At 31.7% G+C, this 17,053-nt stretch overlaps 1 protein-coding gene across 2 annotated transcripts; it reads left to right on the top strand.

Moving 5' to 3' along the window:
* The first annotated feature begins 12,746 nt into the window (after positions 1–12,746).
* On the top strand, positions 12,747–16,925 carry LOC139861347 (probable transcriptional regulator SLK2). Of its 2 annotated transcripts, none has more exons than XM_071849720.1 (10): positions 12,747–12,782; positions 13,568–14,408; positions 14,575–14,700; positions 14,787–14,835; positions 14,960–15,174; positions 15,278–15,346; positions 15,437–15,537; positions 15,706–15,799; positions 15,913–15,982; positions 16,067–16,925. In XM_071849720.1, exons 2-10 carry the CDS (start codon positions 13,620–13,622, stop codon positions 16,699–16,701), a joined length of 2,148 nt encoding a protein of 715 aa, XP_071705821.1. In that variant the 5' UTR covers positions 12,747–12,782; positions 13,568–13,619; the 3' UTR covers positions 16,702–16,925. The 2 variants fall into 2 exon arrangements, with proteins under 2 accessions (XP_071705821.1, XP_071705822.1); XM_071849721.1 differs by having other exon boundaries at positions 12,757–12,782; positions 13,571–14,408.
* The last annotated feature ends 128 nt before the right edge of the window (positions 16,926–17,053 follow it).

Genomic DNA, 17,053 nt, shown 5'->3' with positions numbered 1-17,053 from the left:
CTTGTAATATATATATATATATATATATATATATATATTCGATTAATAAGTTTTATATATTTTCATATATATAAAGATGTATTAATATCGTTAGGTTATGAGCATTAATTATATATTTATTTATATAATTTTTATTTTTACATAAACATTAATAGCGTCTTCTAAAACCTTAATTTTCATAATCGTAAATATTTTAATAATAATAATATAAATAATACTATAATAAAAATTATGATAATTTTAGTGAAAATAATAATTTTAATAAAAAAAATTTTAATAGTTTTAATAGAAATTTCAATACTCATATAGTATTACTAAATAAAAAAAAATCTTTTATTATGTTCATATTCTTAATAATAATAAAAGTAGTAATAATAAAAATAATTATAATAATAATAAAAAAAATAGAGTGTATACCCTTCTTTAAAAAGAATTGCCCTCAATGTGACTTGAACCCGCGACCTCTCGCTAACACAGAACACACCCAACCATCTATCTGTCTGTTATTTTTCTGTTATAACCCTAATCTAAATTCTTTTAACCCTGGTATCCGTCTCTATAATCTGGCCCATCCCATCTTTGGCCCAACAGAAGCATGAATGGGCCTCGGCCCAGTTTCCTTTCAGCCCATCCTCACACTTTCGGCCCACAATAGAAAAGAAAAGAAAAAAAAAACTGCATAATGGACTTGAGAAGTTTGTGGCCCAATTATTTACTAATCCATTTTAGATGCTTGATAGCCCAACGATTGAAGGGTTTTATAATCTCCATTCAGGTGTCGGTATTTTATAATGGAACCAGAAAACCAGTCGCTATCTCCAACAAATTTACAGCTCATCTTTCCATTATCACTCTAATATTAAATCTTTTTTTTTTGGTCATAAACATGGAATCAATCAATCATATATATGTAAAATCGTGTGCGTATAGGCTCATGTATATGTTTGTCTGATTCACGAAAAGGGAAACAACTATAGTGATGATATTTCAGTTTGTAGGTGGTGGTTTTTCGAGCGGTCAAGAATAGTAAAAGAAACGGCAATAGCAGTACCCAAATAGCAACGTTACAGTGGCAGTTACAGGTACAGTGATGGGTTTATCGAGTCACTAAACATGTGGTGCAGCGGCTGTGTAGTGGTAGTTGTTGATGATTGTCACGATGGTAATAGGAGCGAGAGGGGAGAGGGATAGAGGTGATGTTTCATGCTTAAAGTTTAGAAGAGATAGAGAACTACCATCGTGATGGTTCTAATGGTGATGGATTGGATGATTAGTTCTCTATATAATCAGAAAGGGAAACAGGAAACATACTTGCGAGATAGAGAAGAGAGTGACGGTGAAAGATGGCCGGAGTTGGTGGATTGTGGGGTGATAGAGTGGTTCATGGTAATTGTGAGTAAGGTTTATGGTTGCAAACAACTAACACAAAGTTGATGGGTTAATCAAGTCTTAGTTGATTATCAAGATGTAATTAAAACTCAAGGTGGTTTGTTGTAATTAAAACTCAAGGTGGTTTGTTGAAAGGAAACGTAAATAGATATAAAGATATAAATGATAATAATGGTTATCTCATTTAAATCCTCATAGCAGAAGTGATTGATTTATATAGGTTGATGTATAACAACTAGGGTCACGAGTAAAACAGGAATGGCAGATATTTATAAAAGAAAGGAAAAGAAGGATAGATACCTGTAACAAGAATTTTTGGCGTAATGTCAATAATTATTTTTTTACATGTAAAGTAATTATTGAGAATAAATATAATAATGATAATATTAATAATTCTAAAAAAAATAGTCTAAATGAAATGAAACAATAATGTTATTTATAACCCTATTTGTGATGATATTATTATTAATGATAATATAACAACTTATTCATATTAAATTTAATATATTTTATAGTAGAAAACATAAAAATATTAATAATACAAATATTAATATTAATATTACTTTTAACAATAATAATAAATCCTGAAAGTAATAATCATATTATTACATATAATATATTAACTTACATTATGTATTACTTATTTTATATATACTTTTATTTATAATTACACACACAATTATATATATACATATATATCTATATCTACATTTTTATTCGCACACCGATGTTCGTGAATCGTCAGGCATGGTCAAAGGGTAACGGATTTCATAAATATAGATTTCAAACTTTCTAGACTCAACATTAGGGTTTTTGCTTATCGGGTCGGAAACATATAGAGATTAGGGTTTAAATTTGGTCGGAAATTTCCGGGTCGTTACAGTACCCACCCGTTAAATAAATTTCGTCCCCGAAATTTGGTAGAGATTGTCATAAATAACAATAGGAATGTTTTCATGACAAATATGAGGTAATAATAGGGTTTTATCATTATCGGAAGATATAAATAAAACGATTCGATCATGTGAAGCACACGAGTGAAGCTATCACAAAAGAATGAAATGAGTGAATATGAAATTGTTTTAACCGATGACGTGACTAGAATTGATTTCCAAAATTTTAAAGGATTTTGGGAAAATCTTACGTAATAAGATTTGGTTATTTGGTGATCAGGATCTTCTTTGATTTAATGCGGCAAATCTGTTTTGATTTCTTTGTCGGATATTTTACTATATAACTACCCCTTTCATTTCCTTATTTCCATATCCCATATCTTCTACTCTTTCTCCTTAATTCCTACTTTAATACATTCGCCAATATGCCCCATCCCATTCTGATCCTTGATATACTCTTAATTTTTATATCTGTCATTATTTTTCAGAGCTTCATACTTTTGTTTTCTCTTCCCAACTTCGAGTCAAGCGAGTAATGATCCGAAATTCGTAGGTATGAAATTTGAAATGAACATAGCTAATGCTCTTAGAAAGAAATGGTAATGACACGATTTTGATTTGTCAAATTACCAGCATTCAGAAGAGAAGATAGAACTTATCAGAATGATATGTTCTCGATATGTTTGAAAATTGGATAGAATGTAAGAGCCGTGTAACATGGCACATGATGATGGTACTGTGATTCATCACATTCCATTAGAAACTTAACATGACTTACTGTAATATAATGAAGTTGATCAAGTTTCATTATATTATACTAATTCATGCATCAGTTCCCAACACTGCTTTAAAACATTCCTATTTTAAGCTTGAAGGTTTCAGAATTTAGAAACTAACACAGTTTCTTTTATGTTGTAACGCAGATATCATAGAAAAATAAATGATCTCGGATACGAAAATAGTTGTAAAAATATCTTCAGAAATATTGAGGATAATTATAATGAAGATACGATGATATCTTAGAATATTTAAGATAATGACAATGAAGAATATTTGTCTGTGAAGGTTTAGAATAACGAGTAGGGTTCTTGCTAATGGTTTCAGCAGGCACTGACTCGTTTGGATTCTTTGAAGTCAAACTTATTCTTTGTGATTTGTCCACAGCCTCCTTCATACTTTGCTCAATTCGTCTTCCAATTCTCAACCTTTTCTTTTTCTGAGCTTTACCAACATACTGTACTTTATCGTCAAACTTATGACTGTTAAAGTCGTTTACGGTTTTTGCTGCTTCATCAGCATTTCAAGAACTACTTCATAGTTCAGATTGTTTTTCAGAAACTACACATTCGAAGCATGAAATTCTTAGGGATAGACATTATAGGTATAACTGGAAAAGTTCTGCGAGATTTTCAAAATACTGATTGCGGATTTCACCAAGGAGATGACTATCTGCTGGTACATCTGCTGATGATGTCGTGAAATATGAAAGGTTCTCCGGTAACGACGGCGAAAAGACAAGGTATAAATATCGAGGTTATAATAGGAGTAGTCTCACTGAGGAGTCGAAGTGGAGCTGTGACAAAATTAGCTTCTTGAAAAGAAATTGTAGGATTGTTTTTGCTAATAAATGGCAAAGGATTCAACACGGTATGTGTTAAACTATGAATTCGGGTTCGAGAGTTCTTCAGGTGCATAACTGTATGCATGAATCTTTCTTTCATAGATGAGGTGCGGCTGGTTCAACTTCTCGATCGAGGTGTTTTCAAGAATTATGAAAGATTTGAACACAAATTGTAATTGTCGAGGTACAAATAAGGTTTAGGATAAAATCAAGTGGCAAACTTGAAGAATTATTTAGTTTCATATGTTATAATCAGTATTTTAATTCATTTTAGTTGTCCAAAGTTAGCAGTCCAATAGTCCGATGAATTCATATATAAATTAGATATATATAATATTCGAATTAATTAATACGTATCGTTACCCGTATACCGGTCTCAGTGTCGATCACAACTCAAAGTATATATATATTTTGGAATCAACTCTGACCCTGTATAGCCAACTCCCACCTTCACATATAGAGTGTCTACGGTTGTTCCGAAATATATATATATATGGGTCGATATGATAAGTCGAAACCTTGCATACGTGTCCCGTTATTTAAAGTGCGTAAGATAAATAGATATATATCATGACCCATGCACCGTGTTGTCTCAGAATTAATCCGACGTATTGCGTACATGTGTCCCGACTTAAAAATGCATAAAAGTAAATAACAGAAATTAAATGACGATAAATAAAATTGCGAGAATGTAAATTGCGATAAATTAAATGTTAATCAGTTAGCTGGGAACAGTTAGCCGGAACAGTTAGCGTGGAATCCTTAACAATATTTCAATTAGTTAATTCGTCTGTTTCTAACAAATTTTATTTTGTCCAATGTTTTCTTCTTTATGCCACTTGTTGGATTCTGATAGGTCAAAATCCGAATATGGAATTTGAATGAAAATGGTTATTCTGGGGTGAGCGAATACGAATATCGGTGGTTGTAAGTAAGATAATAGATAACCGTTGAATCAGATTCGAAAAATGTACAGTGTAACTTATTAATGTGAATTCTAAATATTCCTCGGGTACTACCCACCCGTTAAAATATTTTCATCATTAACAGTTTGTACAAAAAAAATTTTAATTACAATCTTTATGAAAATATACTTGCATATATATTTTCGTCAGATGTAATTATGGATTTAATGAGTCAAAAACTCATTTGATTTATCGTTAATACTAGATTACATAATCTCTAAAACTTTAGAAATTACATAATCACCATGTCGAACGAGGAAAAATGAGGTAGAATGATACGTAAAGCGAAGATAATCGATGTAGATCGATGTGTAGATCGAAGTTCATACTCGAAGTACAGATGGTGATATTGAGGCGTGTAATGTTGATATTCGAAGTACAGGTTACGATGTTGAGGTTTACAACGCGGTTGTGGTATAGGGGTGATAAAGGTACTGTCGGCGTTGATGATGGTAGTATGGATTATGCTGCTGGTGCTGCTGCTGGTGTTTGTAATCTCCGCACCAGATTCTCCAAAGCCATTACTTGAGCATGTAGTTTGTTAACTTCTTATATTATGTCGGGATGATTGATGATTGAAACGAGCGGGTGAGTAAGATTTGAAATATAGGATATTATATAATCGTGACAGGATATTCTAGAAATGAGAGGGTAAATGGTTTCTCGAACAGATTCGCCGGTAAAGCTTTCAAGTTCATCGTCAAGAGGGCAATTTGGTGAATGAGAAGGATCTTCGATGTGAAATGATTTTTCGGATGTCGGATGATATTCTAGCTATATAGAATATCTATGTATAATACCAAAGATTTCGTAAACTACAGAGAAATTTACGGCATATGTCAGGCAAGTCTACAGATGCGCTAGGATATGAATTTTGTCTATACACTATCGATGCACTAAATGCAGTAAGATGTGTCTAGACTAAAGAATGATAAGCAGGCAATTCCCTAAGGATGATAAGCAGATGGTTTCCGACTAGATATGATAAGCAAAACTTTTGACATATAGACACGGTCAAAGTCCAGACTCATTAATGTATTCTAACAACTACTAGTCAGACACACTAATGCAAGACCTGGTTCACTAAGACCAACGCTCTGATACCAAATTTAACGACCGGTCCTATTTCTCCCGGACGGAGTCATCAACAGTTGGTTCCATCGCGATGATCGACTCCAAATAATGTCTTTAGTATGAGTTAATGCACAGCGGAACACTTAATTCGTACCTGAGAATAAACATGCTTTAAAATGTCAACATAAAGTTGGTGAGATATATAGGTTTAATGCTAGCAGCGTTATAACTATGGACCACAAGATTTCATGTAAACATTTTAATAAAAATATTCTAAGTGGTTGAGCACTTGGTAACCATACTTAACATTTAATCACGTCGCATATTCCCTTTATTATGAAATCTTACTACACCGTACCAAGTGTAGTCACGAAACGAAGTACTGTGCAACCGTTGAATACTGGTCGTCCAGTCCGGTTGGGGTTGTCAGGCCCGATAGATCTATCAACAGGATTCGCGTTTACAATACCGCTGTAAATAATAGTTACCAAGCTACAGGGAAGTATGCCAGTGGTACAACTCAACGTAGAATATATTTTTCAGTTACTTGTGTCCATATCGTAAAACATAAAATACATGTATTCTCATCCCGAAATATTTAGAGTTTAAAAGTGGGACTATATACTCACCATACTGTATTTTGTAGTAAAAATACAAATAACATCGTCTAACATATGCAAGGTTGGCCTTGGATTCACGAACCTATATCATTTGTATATATATATATATATATATATATTAACACACGTGATTGTAATCAAATAATTATATACACATATATTATTATTAGTCTATATATATATATATATATATATATATATATATATATATATATATATATATATATATATATATATATATATATATATATATATATATATATTCGATTAATAAGTTTTATATATTTTCATATATATAAAGATGTATTAATATCGTTAGGTTATGAGCATTAATTATATATTTATTTATATAATTTTTATTTTTACATAAACATTAATAGCGTCTTCTAAAACCTTAATTTTCATAATCGTAAATATTTTAATAATAATAATATAAATAATACTATAATAAAAATTATGATAATTTTAGTGAAAATAATAATTTTAATAAAAAAAATTTTAATAGTTTTAATAGAAATTTCAATACTCATATAGTATTACTAAATAAAAAAAAAATCTTTTATTATGTTCATATTCTTAATAATAATAAAAGTAGTAATAATAAAAATAATAATAATAATAATAAAAAAAATAGAGTGTATACCCTTCTTTAAAAAGAATTGCCCTCAATGTGACTTGAACCCGCGACCTCTCGCTAACACAGAACACACCCAACCATCTATCTGTCTGTTATTTTTCTGTTATAACCCTAATCTAAATTCTTTTAACCCTGATATCCGTCTCTATAATCTGGCCCATCCCATCTTTGGCCCAACAGAAGCATGAATGGGCCTCGGCCCAGTTTCCTTTCAGCCCATCCTCACACTTTCGGCCCACAATAGAAAAGAAAAGAAAAAAAAACTGCATAATGGACTTGAGAAGTTTGTGGCCCAATTATTTACTAATCCATTTTAGATGCTTGATAGCCCAACGATTGAAGGGTTTTATAATCTCCATTCAGGTGTCGGTATTTTATAATGGAACCAGAAAACCAGTCGCTATCTCCAACAAATTTACAGCTCATCTTTCCATTATCATTCTAATATTAAATCTTTTTTTTTTGGTCATAAACATGGAATCAATCAATCATATATATGTAAAATCGTGTGCGTATAGGCTCATGTATATGTTTGTCTGATTCACGAAAAGGGAAACAACTATAGTGATGATATTTCAGTTTGTAGGTGGTGGTATAAGGTGGTTTCTTCGAGCGGTCAAGAATAGTAAAAGAAACGGCAATAGCAGTACCCAAATAGCAACGTTACAGTGGCAGTTACAGGTACAGTGATGGGTTTATCGAGTCACTAAACATGTGGTGCAGCGGCTGTGTAGTGGTAGTTGTTGATGATTGTCACGATGGTAATAGGAGCGAGAGGGGAGAGGGATAGAGGTGATGTTTCATGCTTAAAGTTTAGAAGAGATAGAGAACATGAGAGAGAGTTTATGAATGGGATGTTCGGTTTATTCAAAACAGAAGGGAGTCAACATGGAGGGTTTCGGTGTTTGGGGTTCGAATTAACAAGTAGGGCAGAAACAGAATAGAAGTAGTTTCAAGGTTCATTTAGTGTTGATGAAGGTGATGATTAAAGTAGTGTTGTGGTTCCTCGTGTTTATATCTCTACAAGATGGGTGATCATCATATGTTAAGTGGGTTTCGTTATAAAACACGAACTGTGATCGAGTAAGGATATTGTGGGTTTATGTGATGGTTCTAATGGTGATGGATTGGATGATTAGTTCTCTATATAATCAGAAAGGGAAACAGGAAACATACTTGCGAGATAGAGAAGAGAGTGACGGTGAAAGATGGCCGGAGTTGGTGGATTGTGGGGTGATAGAGTGGTTCATGGTAATTGTGAGTAAGGTTTATGGTTGCAAACAACTAACACAAAGTTGATGGGTTAATCAAGTCTTAGTTGATTATCAAGATGTAATTAAAACTCAAGGTGGTTTGTTGTAATTAAAACTCAAGGTGGTTTGTTGAAAGGAAACGTAAATAGATATAAAGATATAAATGATAATAATGGTTATCTCATTTAAATCCTCATAGCAGAAGTGATTGATTTATATAGGTTGATGTATAACAACTAGGGTCATGAGTAAAACAGGAATGGCAGATATTTATAAAAGAAAGGAAAAGAAGGATAGATACCTGTAACAAGAATTTTTGGCGTAATGTCAATAATTATTTTTTTACATGTAAAGTAATTATTGAGAATAAATATAATAATGATAATATTAATAATTCTAAAAAAAATAGTCTAAATGAAATGAAACAATAATGTTATTTATAACCCTATTTGTGATGATATTATTATTAATGATAATATAACAACTTATTCATATTAAATTTAATATATTTTATAGTAGAAAATATAAAAATATTAATAATACAAATATTAATATTAATATTACTTTTAACAATAATAATAAATCCTGAAAGTAATAATCATATTATTACATATAATATATTAACTTACATTATGTATTACTTATTTTATATATACTTTTATTTATAATTACACACACAATTATATATATACATATATATCTATATCTACATTTTTATTCGCACACCGATGTTCGTGAATCGTCAGGCATGGTCAAAGGGTAACGGATTTCATAAATATAGATTTCAAACTTTCTAGACTCAACATTAGGGTTTTTGCTTATCGGGTCGGAAACATATAAAGATTAGGGTTTAAATTTGGTCGGAAATTTCCGGGTCGTTACAATTTGTGATGCAAAAATGCAATGAAAATAATCACCACAAAGCTTGAGGACACACCGAGGACTAGCCTTATCAAATGGTATTGCCAACTATGTCCTCGAGGACAAACCGAGAACAAGGCTCACTACGAGGTCCATTGACAATCCTCTGCAACTTTAAGACTGTAATTAGAAAAATTCATATATTTAACATTTTTTTTTCACATGTAAGAAAAATCCATATATTTAACACTTTATACATGGTTATTTTAAAGTTATCAAATAACAACTGAATACTATGAAATAATGTATATTAAAGACAATTCTACATTATAATATTTGAATTTAATAAAAATTAATATTAATATTACGTAATATTTATAGCAAGAAACAGAAGAAAACTTAAAAGTTAACATTGTTTAGCAAATATACTTATACTTTTAACCACCACACTTTGGTAATTATATTTATATGTGTAGTAATAGTAACTAGTTGGGCGACCTGGCTTTGCGCCAGTTCTTCACCCTTGATTAACATTAATTACATAGCTAACTATTGAGAAAGTAATTATTTATCATTTTTTTTATTTTTTGTTTTGTCGAGGATGGACCAAAAATAGTTATGTGATTGATTTGTAATAAGCGTAAAAGTAATTATTCATCATTTTTTATTTTACTTTTCGTCTTGTCGAGAGAAAAGACCCAAATGTTTAATCAATAAATTGAGACGTACATCAACAATTGGTACAAACTATTTAATAAAATAGGAAAAACTATTTATAATATATATATATATATATATATATATATATATATATATATATATATATATATATATATATATAGGGGCAGGATCAATGGAGAAGTAACCAATCGGGGGGAAGCGGGGGAAGCAAATTTTTTTTTTTCGTTTTTTTGAATTTTTTTTTCCGGCATCAAGATCACACGAAAATATGAACATTTAGAAGAGACACTTCGTGATGAATGTTATTATTTAGGCGGGAAAACGATCGACAAAAATAACATTCAAGATAATATTGTTCGTGAAGAATATGAACGTTTTTTTTTTATGTTTTGTGAAGTAAAATTTAGCCCGATTTAAAGTTTAGGGTTTAGTGTTTAGGGTTTAAGGTTTGGTGTTTTGAGTTTATTCCATAAACCCAAAACACCAAACCCTAAACCCTAAACCCTAAACTCTAAACCGTTCGTGTTAAAAACTCAATCTAAATCCTAAATCTAAACCCTAAACCCTAAATTTCTAAACCCTAATATCTAAGCCCTATAAACCCTAATATCTAAACCCTAATATCTAAACTCCAATAGCTAAAACCTCAAAATACGCTCGAAAAACACGATAATTGTTATATATTACTTCTTCGAGCTTTTTCCCGCCAAAATAAAAACATTTATCATAAAGTGTCTCTACTAAATGTTCATATTTTCATCTCATCTATAATGTTCGTGAACAAAGTTTTTTCAAAAAACGAAAAAAAAAGTTTTTGCTTCCCCCCGAATGGTTACTTCCCTCTTGATCCTACCACTATATATATATATATATATATATATATATATATATATATATATATATATATATATATATATATATATATATATGTATAATAACAATAAAACAGTTATTAAAAATGAGTTACGTACTTAATTTATAATAAGAAAAAAAAAGTTAAGCAATAGTAAAGAGAAAAATTTATGTGATTAATAATAATAATAATAATAATAATAATAATAATAATAATAATAATAATAATAATAATAATAATAATAATAATAAGTAGTTATTAGATAGTTAAAATTATGTGGTCGATTTAAAGTGAATGAGGAGTTTTATGGTAAAATTATAAAATGTGAAAAGTTTGGGGTAAGTTTGTAAAAGTTATAAACTTAGTTGTTGTAAAAGTTGTAGTTGAATTGTAAAAAAAAGTAAAAAGTATGTGGTAAATTTGTGAAGTTTATAAAGTGGACTATTCGTGTAATAATAATAATAAGTAGTTATTAGATAGTTAAAATTATGTGGTCGATTTAAAGTGAATGAGGAGGTTTATGGTAAAATTATAAAATGTGTAAAGTTTGGGGTAAGTTTATAAAAGTTATAAACTTAGTTGTTATAAAAGTTGTAGTTGTAGTTGAATTGAAAAAAAAAAAGGAAAAAGTGTGTGGTAAATGTGTGAAGTTTATAAAGTGGACTATTCATTTGCCCAATCTCTAGATATGTAGATAACTAGTGTTCGAACCCTCGCATCGCGCCGGGGTTCGGTTTTCAATGTATTATATTGCGTTTAGTTTGTAAAATTATTTCGTGGCTAAAGATGATATCGTTGAAGCGCAATTCGATTCGAACTAAAAGGTATAATCCGTGAAAGATTTAAATGTTATTTTAAATTAACAATATATGTACATCTCCGCGTTTCACTATGAAATTGTCGACTTTTAAAAATTTAACGCAAAATCGACGTGTATGAAAAGTACCTCAAATATTTAGCGTTTTTTAAAAAGCGTCTGTTTTGCGTATAGTTAGTGACAGTGTGCTCCTAAAATTATTTCGAGTTTAACGATGGTGTCAGAAAAATTTAACTCGTTGCGAGCGAGAAGATATGGCCCGTTGAATATTTGGGTAGAGTTTATTTAATTTTTTTTTATGAAAATGAGTATTTAACACTTTGGGGGGTCGATTTTAATATTTGAACAAACTATGGGGGCTTTTTGAAAAAAAAAGGTGGGAAAAGGGAAAAAAGGTGAGGACGAAAACGCCCCTGGTGACTATTAATTGTTTTTGTCTATTAGGTAGTATATAAAGTATGTGGTCGATTTATAATGAATGAGAAGTTTAATGGTTAAAGTATAAAATGTTAAAAGTTTGTGGTAAATTTATAAAAGTTATAAAGTTAATTATTATATATTTTGAGGCTAAAATGTAAATAAGTAAAAGATTTGGGATAGTTTGTGAAACTTGTGAGGTTTACTATTCACTTTTGCTATACCTTTTAGATAAGTATGTGGTCGATTTATAATTAATGAGAAGTTTAATGGTTAAAGTATAAAATGTTAAAAGTTTGTGGTAAATTTATAAAAGCTATAAAGTTAATTATTATATATTTTGAGGATAAATTGTAAATAAGATTGAGGGTGGTTTGTGAAAGTTGCAAAGTTTGATATTTACTTTTGCTGTACCTTTTAGATACGTAGATATAATATAATTTGCGAAGTTTGTGAGATTTACTATTTATTTTTGCTGTACGTTTTAGATATGTAGATATAATATAATATAATATAATTTCAAAACAAGGAATTGGTTAAACTTTGAAGAACGACCGCCTATAGTCGGTTACAGTGGTGTTACGTACTGACTCGTGTCTGTCACCCATCCCGCCAGGTATATAATAACCCCCTACCCACTTTACAAATTGTTTCTCTTTTATTTTAGCTCCGAAACGACGATTTCTCCGATCAATTCACAGGTTAGCTCATTATTTCTTCCATCAGCTATTACAATTATAATTACATTATTATCAGTATTATATTAATTAATTATCTTTATTCACTCTGATATGCTGCTCATATTATCATATTAAATTATACGGAGTATTATACAATTATTCTGTTTAACTATCTGATCCACAGTTGAATTGTGCAAATATCCATTTTCTATTTAATTTAATTTATTTTTAAAGTAATAAACTAATAATCAGTCCGAGTTATAATTTAGTTTGTGTGTTTAAAACCTCTAATTTCTTGTTAGAGGTGTTAACAGTGGTTTTAAATAGGTTTTGTTAGGTCTTTCGCATTTCAAAACCATAGGTGGATTGATTAAAATAATTTGAGTTTGATGTTTCATTCATCGATTTTAAATAAAATGTGATGTAACTGACTGTTGGATTCACGACTTCTAATCATTAATCACGTCTCCTTTTTTTTTTTTTTTTATTTATTTATTTATTATTTTCTGCCGTTACGCCAAATTAGGGTTTGGCTAGATTGTAAATTAGGGTTTTTATGTTTCAAATCAAGGTTTATTTTGTAATTGTTTCTCAGAAGAAAAAGGATATGCTTCTATATTGTTCTCTATTCTTGATTTGATATTTATGCATGTTTGTAGTGATTCGTGCTCTGGATTCCAAATTCAGTGTTGTCAGCTGTTGTTGAATTTTTTATTTAGAAATTATATTGGGCTTTTTTGAGATGTGGATGAATAACAATTGCATTAGTACATTTTAATGATTGTTGATAATATAAATGAATGCAGCAGCGCGCTGGATAACTATCCGGGTCAAAACTTGCAAGTGGCCCCATCACAAATGGGGTCATCAAGGTTAAATGGAAGGATGCCTCAATCACCATCTAGCTCTGGCATTTTCTTTGAAGGAGATGAACAGTCTCATGCTTTAAGAAGTTCTTATTTGAGCTCCTACGGAAATATGTATTCTAATATGGTTCCTGTTTCTGGGGGCGCAGCTAATGGTAATTCAGGGCCGGGCTCATCGGTCACAGATGCTAACTCGGGACTTTCAGGAGGCAATCCATCACTCAAACGAAGTGCAAGTATCAATGCAGAATCGTATGCGCGGTTGCCTGCCTCGCCGTTGTCATTCAACTCAAATAATTTCAGCATTTCAGGTTCTTCGGTTTTAGACGGCTCGTCCCCAGTGCAGCAGGGTCTTCAACAAGGAGCTTCTACTGCGACATCTGTGCCTAATCCAAGAAATGGGCAGGGTTTGATGTTTAACGGGTCGTTTAATCCAGATCGTGATAACTTAATGCAAAAGAGACCTCGACTTGATCTCAGGCCTGAAGATATACTGCAGCAGCAAACTATAAGACAGTTGTTGCAAAGACAAGATCCTATGCAGTTACAAAACCCAAACAATCAGTTACAATTGTTATATCATCAACAGCAGTTGTTGCAGTCTCTGTCACCAATGCAACGAGCACAACTTGTTCAACAACAACAACAACAGGTTAATTCAAGGCAAGTTTTTCCACAACAGAGCTTGCAACCTGCAACTCCTGTAAACCGATCCATTGATAACACTGTGTGTTCAAGAAGACTCATGCAATACCTATTTCATCAGCGACATCGGCCAGCTGTAAGTTGATTATTATGAAGTGCATTGATATTTGGCCTAATCATCAACCTATTGCATTCATTTGTTTAAATGTTCTCCCCCGTCAGTTTATTCATTCAAATTCTTTGTTAATTTGGCTTACATTGTTCCAAAATGTAATGTATTTAATAACTTTATCTGCTTATAGGACATAAATTTCTGGAAGAAGTTTGTGGCAGAATACTACTCTCCCCGTGCAAAGCAAAGATGGTGCTTTTCTGTTCATAATAATGTTGGGCATCACCAGTCAGGTGTATTCTCCCCGGAAAATACGGTATCTTCTTTTAGTAGTTACTTTTATTAACACCACGATACGAAATCCTTCATATATCTCACGTTTTCCTCATATATACTTTTTAGGATGTATGGCATTGTAGCATCTGTAGGTCAAAATCTGGACGAGGATTTGGTATGTATCTTATAAAGCTGGATTAGATCGAGCAACTATTGCATTCAAAAAGTGAAACTTTTATTATTTTAGTCTTGAATAGTCCCTTTATTTCCTGCAATACTGTTTTGGTTTATTGTGACAGAGGCTGCCTTTGAAATACTGCCAAGGCTTAATGATATCAAGTTTGGTTGTGGTGTTATCGATGAGCTTTGGTTTCTGGATTCACCTCGGGAATGTAGATTTTCATCTGGTATAATGATGTTGGAGTATGGAAAAGCAATCCAAGAGAGTGTTTATGAGCAACTTCGTGTGGTTCATGAGGGTCGGCTTAAAGTTATTTTCACCCCTGATTTAAAGGTTCGTTATATAATTGAAATGTAAAGGTAAATGTAATGTAATTTACTTAATCTGGCACTCTTTATTTTGATGTAATACCAATTAATGTCTAAATCTGTTTCAGATACTAAGTTGGGAATTCTGCTCATGGCGCCATGAGGAGCTACTTCCTCGTCGACTCCTTGCTTCTCAGGTATTTTACTTATTTGTATACGCATATGATTTGAATAACAACTTTTAATCTACTTTTAAGATTAAAAAAAGTACTCTTTATGTTTGATAGGTGAATAAGATGTTAGAAGTTGCCCAGAAATGTCAGTCTGCAATCGCTGAAAGTGGATCTGGTGGCGTTTCACAACAAGATTTGCAGACTAGCAGCAATATGTGAGTATTAAACAATGTTTGTAAAATCGCACAAGTTTTCTTCTTTTTTTCTTTTAGGGGCAAAGGGGTCTCCCTTTATTGCTTATTCTTGCTTTATAGTGTTATACACTATCACACCGTCTTGTATCATATTATGATTATTATGCTTGATTGTGTCTCGTTATACAGGCTTGTGACAGCTGGAAGGCAACTTGCCAGGAGCTTGGAGTCACAGTCATTAAATGATTTGGGATTTACTAAAAGACATGTGAGGTGCTTACAGGTAAAAATAATAATAAGAAAAAAATAAAAAATAAAAACTAGGCAGTTTCTTTGTACAGAATCTTATCTTTACTAAAAGTTGGTAACAGTTTTCTTCTTTTGAATTTGTTCCAGATAGCTGAAGTTGTCAGTAGCATGAAGGACTTGATGGATGTTACCAAAGGAACTAATGTTGGTCCCATTGGTAATATGATTTAAATAAATAAATAGCCTTTTTTCAGCAATATTGTATCAACTCTTTATTAAACAATTTTGTTTTCATCTACAGAGGCTTTAAAAAGGTTTACTCGAGACACAAGTGTAGCCAAATTGCAAATGCAAAAGATGCAGCAGGGAATACAACCAACGTTGTCTGGTATTCAGAGTATTCCGAATGACCGAAACGCCCTCGGTGGTTTAGTTGCAATACAACCAGGAGTTAACAGCTCGATGAATAATAACTTTCAAGCTGGCAGCAGCAGCCAAGGAGCTCCGATACTCTCAAATTACCAAAATACCTTTATGAAACAGAACATGATCAATTTAGACTCTCAAGTTAACAGATCTCAATATCAAGGTTTGCCTTTGCAGAATAACAATGGTAAAATTCCAAGTGGGATATTTCAAGTCCAACAGAGCCAGAACCAAAATCAGATGATTCAACAAGTGATGAAGGGTACGTCGGATGATAACAACAATGGATCAGGGGCAAAACCATCAAGTTCTGGGCAGAGTGGTTGCGGGCTAACCAGAAGTAACAGTTTTAAAGCTGGTGGTTCAGGTTCACACAGTGACTCATGTGCAGGTGGTGAGAAAGCACCTGATTTGCCTCATGTGTCGGACGTTTTCCAGGATATAATTAGCGAGTTCACAGAGAATGGGTTCTTCAACAACGATGAGCTGGCTGGAAAGCATGACTGGTGAAAAGGAACTTTGATTTGAGAATGTATCATTGTATAGTCGACGGATTATTCTCTCTATTTTTATATATATCGAGTTGCGGAGTCATTAGTTACGTCGGTTTATATTTTGTGTTTTCCCGGTGAATGCAATAGCAATCTATATCATCTATGCATATGAAGATTCTAGAACCAGGTTTATCATTTTATGAACAACTTCTTGCTGCTTAATAGATAACTTATTGACTATTTTTCATTGTGTTTGTGACCGTTAAAATGAAACATGTGCATGTTATTATCAAATACCATACGAGTCTTTCAGAAAACACAGCAATAAAGAATGTAAAATTTGAGTTTAGTCCTTGTATTAACAGGTT

Source organism: Rutidosis leptorrhynchoides, chromosome 8 (genome assembly GCF_046630445.1).
Source record: "Rutidosis leptorrhynchoides isolate AG116_Rl617_1_P2 chromosome 8, CSIRO_AGI_Rlap_v1, whole genome shotgun sequence".
Taxonomy (NCBI): Eukaryota; Viridiplantae; Streptophyta; class Magnoliopsida; order Asterales; family Asteraceae; genus Rutidosis; species Rutidosis leptorrhynchoides.
The sequence above is the reverse complement of the archived record's forward strand: the minus strand, read 5'-3'. Positions and strand labels throughout refer to the sequence as shown.

What these genes read in the sequence shown, in the direction of transcription:
- LOC139861347 (XM_071849720.1), top strand. Translation starts at nt 13,620, where the DNA reads ATGGGGTCATCAAGGTTAAATGGAAGGATGCCTCAATCACCATCTAGC. An exon ending in ATCAGCGACATCGGCCAGCT is followed by an intron (nt 14,409 to 14,574) that starts GTAAGTTGATTA and finishes ATCTGCTTATAG; the next exon opens with GACATAAATTTCTGGAAGAA. An exon ending in GACATGTGAGGTGCTTACAG is followed by an intron (nt 15,800 to 15,912) that starts GTAAAAATAATA and finishes AATTTGTTCCAG; the next exon opens with ATAGCTGAAGTTGTCAGTAG.